General features: G+C 61.1%; 1 protein-coding gene across 1 annotated transcript; it reads left to right on the top strand.

Annotated features, from left to right (window-relative positions):
* Positions 1 to 11: 11 nt before the first annotated feature.
* MSRB1 (methionine sulfoxide reductase B1) lies at positions 12 to 4,183 on the top strand. The gene is made up of 4 exons (XM_012647627.1): positions 12 to 112; positions 1,686 to 1,834; positions 2,186 to 2,300; positions 3,319 to 4,183. Exons 1-4 carry the CDS (start codon positions 58 to 60, stop codon positions 3,348 to 3,350), a joined length of 351 nt encoding a protein of 116 aa, XP_012503081.1. The 5' UTR covers positions 12 to 57; the 3' UTR covers positions 3,351 to 4,183.
* The last annotated feature ends 4,266 nt before the right edge of the window (positions 4,184 to 8,449 follow it).

Here is an 8,449-nt window from a genome sequence, read left to right as displayed (position 1 = left end):
AACGGTTGGCGGCCTGTCTGTCGGAGGCGGTGATCGCGCAGCGGTCCGAGTGGTGCCATGTCGTTCTGCAGCTTCTTCGGGGGCGAGGCGTTCCAGAACCACTTTGAGCCGGGTTCGTGCCGCGGCCGGCTGGGGAGCGTCGGCGGGCGTCGTTGCCCTCGGCGGAGATGGAGCCCCGAGAAGGAGAATGGGGCGTGTGGCCGCGGGAGAGAAGCGGCCGCGGGTCAAGCGGATGGCGGAGGAGGGCGGAGTCTGCGAGGCGGGGAAAGCAGGATACCCAAGGAGAGGGGACGTTAGAGGGAGGGGTCGCTGACCTGAAGGAGGACAGGTCTCCAGGGTCAAAGAGGCCGTTTCCGGGGCGACTCTGGGGGGCCAGGGTACATGGACGTGGTGGCGCTGGTGGGGCATCCGGGTAAGGGTCGGGCCTTCGCAGGGTCGCGATGGAAGGTCTTGTCCACGGGAGGTCCTGTGACTGGGCTGTCCATCCCCCTAGCCTTTCCCGTTCCCCCGTTTTTTGGGATCCTCGGAATGGCTCACTCAGTAAGAACAGAATGTCCCGTTCCCGATCGGGTGTGCCCTCCAGGTGCTTCCCCTACCTGCCCAGGGCCAGTGAACTTTTGCCAGTGAAGTTTGACTAGACAGACTGGTGGTCTGGGCCATGTCCAGCCCTCAGCACTAGCCCAGGCTGCCAGAGGCCCTGCGAGTCCCCTTGGGGGCTGGGCTGGCCTGGTAGTGGACTAATTTGGTAAAAACACATCCACAGGCAAGACTAGGGCATTGGCCTCCCTGGGGTGGAATCCACCGGTGTCAGCCCTCTAGGGGGCTGGGCTGGGACACAGGACCACCCGGCACAGCCCTCCCCAGAGACCTCTGGCTGTGGGACCCCAGCTGTCCTCAGGCTGCTCTGTCAAGCCAGAAGCTCCACTCCCTTCGCGGATTCTAGTTCCTCATTGCCTTCTTCTCCAGTTCCTGGTAAAGGCCGAGTAGTTCACAGACTCAGGGAGGCTGTCCCCAGGTGATTCAGTGCCCCAGAGGTTCCTTGTTTTAGTCCTTCAGATAGTTCTGCAAGTCACTTTTGCAACCTTCCCTGCCCCCTCCGCCCCAGGGTGATATTTTAGGGATCCTCTTCCCCAGCTCTCTGTCTTCCTGGGCTCCCTGTTTGGCCTGGAGGCCTTTTCTCTGGGACCATTCTCTTCCTGCCTGGAGAGCAGGCCAGTGGCTGGGTGTCCAGCTCAGGGCTTTGCTGGGGAGCAGGGATGGCCACTTGAGGAGGGGCCGGGTGGTTGTGCTGGTCAGGGCCCCACCAAGTGGGTCCCAAAGGGGCGGGGTGGGAGTGGGTGTCCTCATCACACTCCCAGGTTCCTGCAGCGTCTGCGTATCACCACACCTCACTCGGGGGATGGAACGGGTGAAAGATTCCACGTCACAGGGCTATTGAGAAGAGCGAGGAGATAAGTGTGAGAAGCGACTCTCCTGGTCTCTGGCACAGCCACTAAATATGAGCTCAGTGCTGTGTCTCCCCCACAGAGCCAACCTGAGGCCTGCGAGTGGCGGGCGCATGGGGAGGGAGTGCAGCCCACCCCCAGAATGGGGCAGGGCTGCCTCTGCCTGGGTCCAAGGATTTGGGAGCTCGCCCCCAAGAGGCTGGAGCCAATGTCTCTGCCTTTGCCCTTCCCCTGCCCCAGGTATCTACGTGTGTGCCAAGTGTGGCTACGAGCTCTTCTCCAGCCGCTCGAAGTACGCACACTCGTCGCCATGGCCAGCATTCACCGAGACCATCCACGCTGATAGTGTGGCCAAGCGTCCAGAGTACAACCGACCTGAAGCCCTAAAGGTAGGTGGCAGGGGCAGGGGCTGGAGAGCCAGGGAGGGCCAGAGAGCCAGTCCCACCTTCCCCGCTCTGCTCACCCCGCAGCTCCAGGGGCTTAGAGTCTGCCTCTTCCAGGCCTCTGGCCTCAGTCAGGGCTGCCAGCCCAGACTATTGGGAGAGCCTGGTGTCCTGGGGGAACATGGGAAACAGGACAGCCTTCCTGGGTTGGCCCCAGGATGAAGGTCGATCTCATGTGGGCAGCTAGCTTGGGTGATGGGCTTGCGGGGAGAGACACCATCTGCTGGTAGCACCAAGGGTCATAGCTGCGGCTGTTTCACAGCCAGAGCTCAAGTGGCTGCTTTGTGGTCTTCCCAGGTGTCCTGTGGCAGGTGTGGCAATGGGTTGGGCCACGAGTTCCTGAATGATGGCCCCAAGCGGGGACAGTCCCGATTCTGAATATTCAGCAGCTCGCTGAAGTTCATCCCTAAAGGTGAGTGCTCCTCGCACAGCTGGTACCGGCCTGTCGCAGGTCTCAGGGTCTGGGTGGAGGAGCACACTGCTCATCCACTTGTCATGACAAAGTACAGGGGGCACCAGATCACACTGCCAGAACTAACTGCCCAGCCCCACCCCCAAAGGTGGCTGTGGGGCAGGGACGAGAGGACAGACGCTCTGCTTCCTCTGCCTTGATCATGGGTTCCCCGAAAGAGGTATCTGAGGGAGAACGTGGCAGAGGGTTTTCTCCAGAGGCCTGGCCTTTCCCCGGGCTAATGTCAGAGGCGGGTGGGCGGGGGCTGGGGACCTGGGCTGTGCGCGTCTCCTCCCGGCTGTCGCCGTGGGCTTGCCCGTCAGCCTGGCTAGCCCGGCTCCTCCTCTGCTGAGTGGCGCGTGGCAGAGCCTCTTTCACAGGCCGTCAAGGACTAGCGCACTTAGCGTGCGCCCGGGCCCGGCACAGAGCGACAGCTCAGTGAGTCCGCGCTGCTGTTGCCAGTGTTCCCACTGTGTGCAGTGTGTGTCTGGGGAGTTGTCACCTGGTGCATTTCATCTGAGAGCGGCCTCCTCTGGCCCAGTGTCCTCACCCTCGCGCAGATCCTCGTGTGTCATCGCACGTCCGTCTGCAGGCCCAGCCACGCGCCGTAGTTTGAGTCCAGGCCCCCCCTTGCTATCCACAGGCCCGCGGCCGGTTCCCGGATCCCAGCCTACTCCTCGCAGGATGGGCTCTCAGCACGCGTTCGCTGCCGTCGCTGTGCCGGGGGGCTGTGAGCGGGCTGCAGGGCCCGGCGCGTGGCAAGCGTGCGGTGACATTTTGTCCTTTTGTTATTTGTCCGTCATCTGTGTGGAGAAAGAAGAGATTCTGGGTTCTCCTGTAGATCTCAGGGAACAAAATGGGCAAATGGAGTGGCCACGAGCCAGGCATCTTGTCCCTCCCTCTCCCGGCCCAGAGGGGACGTGTCTGAAGCGTGACTTCATGGTGACTTGCTCTTCTCTCCCCACTTCCTTTCTTTCAGGCAAAGAAACTTCTGCCTCCCAGGGACACTAGGCGGCAGCCCACACTCCAGATGGACCTGACACCATGGCCACGTTCTGGCCATCCTACCTTGGAACTGGAACCCCAGACATTCAGACAGGGAAGCCGGGGGTGGCGGGGGGTGGCTGAAACCTCAGGGAGGCTCCCCCGCCTTGGCTCCGAACAGGGTCTCCTTCGCTGGTAGCTCACACCCCCTGCCAGGACCGGCCAGCTGCCTCGGCCTCCCGCTCGGTCAAGCAGTCTCCAAGGAGGTGGGCTCTGGGTGCAGCTCATCTTTGAGTGACGTCACACCTTCGCCTTCTCTTCTCGGCCCACTGCTTGCTCCCTGTCTGTCTGGACTCACCCCGTGGGGTCCAGCTCCAAAGCCCTGGTCCTCACCAAAGCTTATACCCACATCCCCTGGCTGTGCTAGGTGACAGATGCAACAGAAGCTGCCCTGGCCAGCTGCTCCAGCCCTGGTCACTTCATGATCCCCTCTGGCTAAACCCTTTCAGGCCAGCCAGAGTGGTGATGTCCATGACCTGCTGGGGGAGCAGGCCGGTGGGACACACCCTTGGTCTCTCATCTGTGAAGGGAGAAGCCTAAACGCCATTTCACAATCTGTGCGGATGTAGTTTGCCTCACTCGGGCTTAGGAAAGTGGCTGTTGCTCCATGCTGTAACCAGCACAGTGCTGGGGCCCTGGAGTTTACACCCTGCAGAGACGTCCGTTCCCGAGATACGGGACCGTGCCTTACTGTACATGCTCAGCGCTCTTGCCATGTGGGAGGTGGGCGATGCTGACATCCCCCCACCCATCTTAAATATTTTCTGGAGTAATCCGGTGGAAATCAATAAACAAATGAAACCCAAGCCTGCTGTCTGTTTTTGTTTTTTTTTTTTGGAGACAGGGTCTTGCTGTCTCCCAGGCAGGAGTGCAGTAGCTTCATCGTAGCTCACTGCAGCCTCCAACTCCTGGGCTCAAGTGACCATCTTGCCACAGCCTCCCAAGGAGCTGGGGCTACAGACACACAGCAAATTTAAAAAAGTGTTTTGTAGAGATGGATCTTACTACGTTGCTCAGGCTGGCCTCAAGCAATCCTCCCACCTCAGCTTCCCAAAGTGCTGGGATTACAGGTGCGCGCTGCTGTGCTCAGCTGGGCCTGCTGTCTGTATGCCAGGACATGAACGGTGGACCTTTGCACAGTTTAAAAATATTTGTTGAGCATCTGCTGTGTGCCCGGTTCTGGGCTTGGTGCTGGGGATTCGGCTGTGAGCAAGATGGGGTCCCGGCCACCGGGGTGCACGGCGTAGCTGGGGAGGCGCGTGGCAGTCAGTCAATGTCAGGTCCTCACAGGGCGGGGAGCAACGGAAGCGTAACGATGCCAGAATGTGGGGGGCGGGTGGGTGACTGAGGGGCTGCTCCTGTGGCTCCACAGGTCAGGGAGGAGGACTCTGAGGAGGGGTTGTCTCAGCTCAGCAGTGACAGGTGAGAACCGAGGAGAGCAGCTCCCAGGCAGTGGGCACAGCACGTGCAAAAGCCCCGAGCCCTCAGCAAACCTGGCGTGGCCGGGGCCCTGAAGGGGGAGGTTCAAGGTGTGACCCATGAGGGGATGCTCTATACTCCAAAAGAACTACGCGATTTCCCCAATTTATATTGATAGAAATCTGGGGAAGAGTGTGAGAATGGATATTGAGGGTGGGCGTTTTGTCCTTCTGGGCCCACGGCTGGAATCGCCCCAAAAGTGGTACCGGGAAGTTGCCACAAGGGAGTGCCCCAAGCCATCCTGAAATGGGGCTGGCTGGGACCCAAAGACAGCAGCGCCGAGCGCCGGGGTGCTCAGTCCGAAGCTTGCATTAGGGGAACTTGCTCACCAAGGGTGGCAGCCATCCTTGCAACGGCGAGAGGAAAGAGGTGTCCTACCTAGGTGAGTCCATAGCCAGGGGTCAGAGTGTGGGGGTACGTGGGGGTTTCAGGAATCTGGCTCAGGGCCAGGTCAAGTTTCTTTCAGTGCTTTGGGCAATAACCCAGATACCTTTATCAGTGCCTGGGAATGTTCAAGGCCCCCAAAACTGACGCTGGGTCACAAAATGTCAAGGCACTCTAATTTTGGATGAGGACCCAGAAGGAAAGCAGGAAAGAACCAGGACACCCTATGGCAGGGGTGACGGGGAAGGAACATAAAGTGGGTCAGCTGCGTTTATTGACAGGGGCTACCCAGCAGAGATTCTGGGCCGAATGCTGCTGTTCTTGGGTTAGAAAGGCCCCTGCCTGGTTGGTGGTTGGGGGGCTGAAACGTGGGCCAAGAGTGACCTACGTAAAGTGGTGAAACGCCAGACCCACCCTGGTGCACTGTAGCGGACGGGATTCAAAGGCTTAGGGAGATTGGGGTGAGTTCCCCTGCCCTGGGAGGGTCCAGGGGACACACCTTCTGCCGTGCCTGTGAGAAACGAATCTGTGAGGGGAGCCCCAGCCTCCTCCACGCGCTCTGTGATCGCTTCTCTCTGGCAGGTCAGACGTCACAGTGGCAGCTGCAGCCACTGAGTTAGGAAACCTAAGTGCAGCGGGGCGGTCGGATCCTGGGGTGGCCCGGGCCACATTTGTCAACCCCCCAAACAAGGTGGGCATGGCCCCTGTGATGGACAGCAGGGTCAAAGCAGCAACTGCCATCGTCTGCCACACTGAACAGTCACGGTGTTCCTAGAAGTAAAATAGACGAGTCTATTGAATTCTTACTTGATGTGTATGAGTAGAGTTCTCGGTCACGTGAACAAAAGTCTGACCTAAAAACCCAGAGTCGTGGCCCTCAATCAACTCCCAGACTGCAGCCAGGTTACAGACCCAGAAGCCCCTGAATGAAGGGGCAAATCCCCTTGAGGAAGGGCCCCGAAATTTATCCTGTTGGTCTTTTTCCAGCCTTCTCCAAAGGGGCCTGTATGGCTTTTCAGCAGGGTAACTACACATTGGAGAAAGGAAATAATCAGACCTTTTGGGGACTGCTGGGTGCTGACTCTGAACTGAATTCCAGGAGACAAACAGCACCGCGTCGGAGTAGGGGCTTGTGGAGGCCAGGGGACCCACGGAGCGTTACCTCTGGCCTGATCCCAGTGGGCCCATCCGTGATTTTCCCTGGTTCTGGAAGGTATGACTGGAACAGACGTGCTCAGCAGAGGGCGCGTTCCTGTGAGGGAGGGCAGAGCCTGCACGTGCAGGGCAGGTGGGGGCGGGAGAGGCCAGGCTGTGCTGCTGGCCCCGTCAGCCTGCTCACCCCTCAGTGACCGGACTCTGCCAGCGAGGCCCCCTCCCCACCCCAGGCTGGGGGTCTCTGCTCTGACTGGAGCCCGCAGTCAGCACAGGGGCTGCTGGCTGCCCTGCTGGGCCTTGGCAGGCCTCCTGCTCACTGCGTGACCCTGGGTGGGACGTTCACCCTGGTCTCTTTGTCGGATGAGGGCACAGGAGAGCCACGTGGGGAGGGCAGGGATGATGCAGACGTGGCTAGTGGCCTCTGTGTGCGCTGGCTCTGTGGGTTAGAGCCCAGACACCAAGGGAGGTGTGTGCGAGCAGGGGAGGGGTCAGCATGGACCAAAAGCACCAAATGGCCCCATTCATTCGGGGCTTCCTGCTGCCTGTGCTTAGCCTTCACCGTGCCGTAGAGCAGCAGCTACTCTCCTCAGCCTCGTTCTTGACGGGGGCGGAGGGAGGCTCGGAGGGGGAGTGGTATGCCTGAGGCCACACAGCTGAAAAGGGCCCCATGTCCTCTGCCTTCATGTGGGGCCTGCAGTCTCTGCTCCGGGCCAGTCCCAGGTGGGGCGGTCTGTGAAGGCAGGCCCAGTGGGGGCTGCACAGGGTCCCCGTGTTCTTCCAGGCAGCCAGTTCAGGTCCTCTCTGCCCACACCTGTCCCTTTCTCTCACCTTCACCCTAAATGAGAAACAGTGGCTCTGGGAAGGCCTTGACCACCTTGGAGGGCAGCAGCTGCTGGGGGTGAGGAGGGAGCCAGCTGGGTGGTCACAGGCTGTAGGGTCACAGACTGGGGCTTTGTTCACTGTCCCCGCACCCCAGCTCTGCATCCCTGAGAGGAGACTTGGGCCAAGGAACAGACTGGCTTCGCCTGCAGACTGGGCCAGCATGGCCAGGGCTGTGCCACTGGGACTGTCTGCGCGGGCTCAGGCCTATAGCTGGGTGGGCTAAAGAACCCACTGGTGTGCAGGGGACTGAGCTGCGCCAGTGCTGGGGCTGGTGAGAGCGGGGGTGGCTGCACCCAGGTGCCCCACGCTCATTTGCATGTCCCTGTTAAGGGGGTGGGGCAGGCGATTGGGCTGGGGAGGTCCAGTGGAGGCTGGCAGGCAGAGTTCTTGGAGGGGTGGGGAGACTGGGGTGAGCCCCAGGACCCTGAGGCCCCTCACATTGGGAGCCCAGAGATGGGTGGCTGTGGGCAGGGTCTATCCGCCAGGGGCTGGCAGGAGGAGGGGGATGGTATCTCCAGCTCTGGAGTGTCTCAACCACAAATCACGCCCCACCCCCTGCTGGGTTGCCAGAACCCCTGGCCTGCCACCCCAGCCCCTCCTCTCCCTGCGGTGTCCCCTTCCATGCCCGGTGGAGCCTCCCGGGCACCTGCTTGCTAGCCAAGTGCCCATTCAGGGGCAGCCGGCTCTGGGTGCTCTGGCAACGGCCCACAGCGGCGGGCAGGCCAGGGCACAGCAGGGCACATCAGTCCGGGTGAGGGCAGGTGGGAGACAGAAATCTGTGTCTGGGACACCGTGAAACCCAGCTCAGCCCGGGGCAGTAAACGTTTGCATAATGAGTGAACTGATAATGCTTTGGACTTTTGCTCACCCGCGGCTTTTCTTTCCCCTGAGTGACAAGTGCCAGGGAAAGCCGGGACCCTCGTGCGCGGGTGGCCTGTCTCAGGAACCTCCCTGCCAGGGACGGGCGGGCAGGTGGGAGGGGGCGTCAGAAGGGTCGGCGAAGGTCACTGCCGAGCCAGGCGGGGCCACCATGCCGCCCACGCCCCTAGGTAGCAGGCCCGACCCGCTTCCAAGCCCGCCGTCATCGAGGCCACCTCCCAGGCCCGGCGCAGGGGCCGCATGCAGCACCGGCCAGCAGGGGGCGCGCTCGCTCCGCGCTGCCCGGG

The sequence above is a fragment of the Propithecus coquereli genome, unplaced genomic scaffold, assembly GCF_000956105.1.
Source record: "Propithecus coquereli isolate 6110/MARCELLA unplaced genomic scaffold, Pcoq_1.0 Scaffold27, whole genome shotgun sequence".
NCBI classification, from domain to species: Eukaryota; Metazoa; Chordata; class Mammalia; order Primates; family Indriidae; genus Propithecus; species Propithecus coquereli.
Note: the sequence above shows the minus strand (reverse complement) of the source record. Positions and strands in the feature narration are given on the sequence as shown.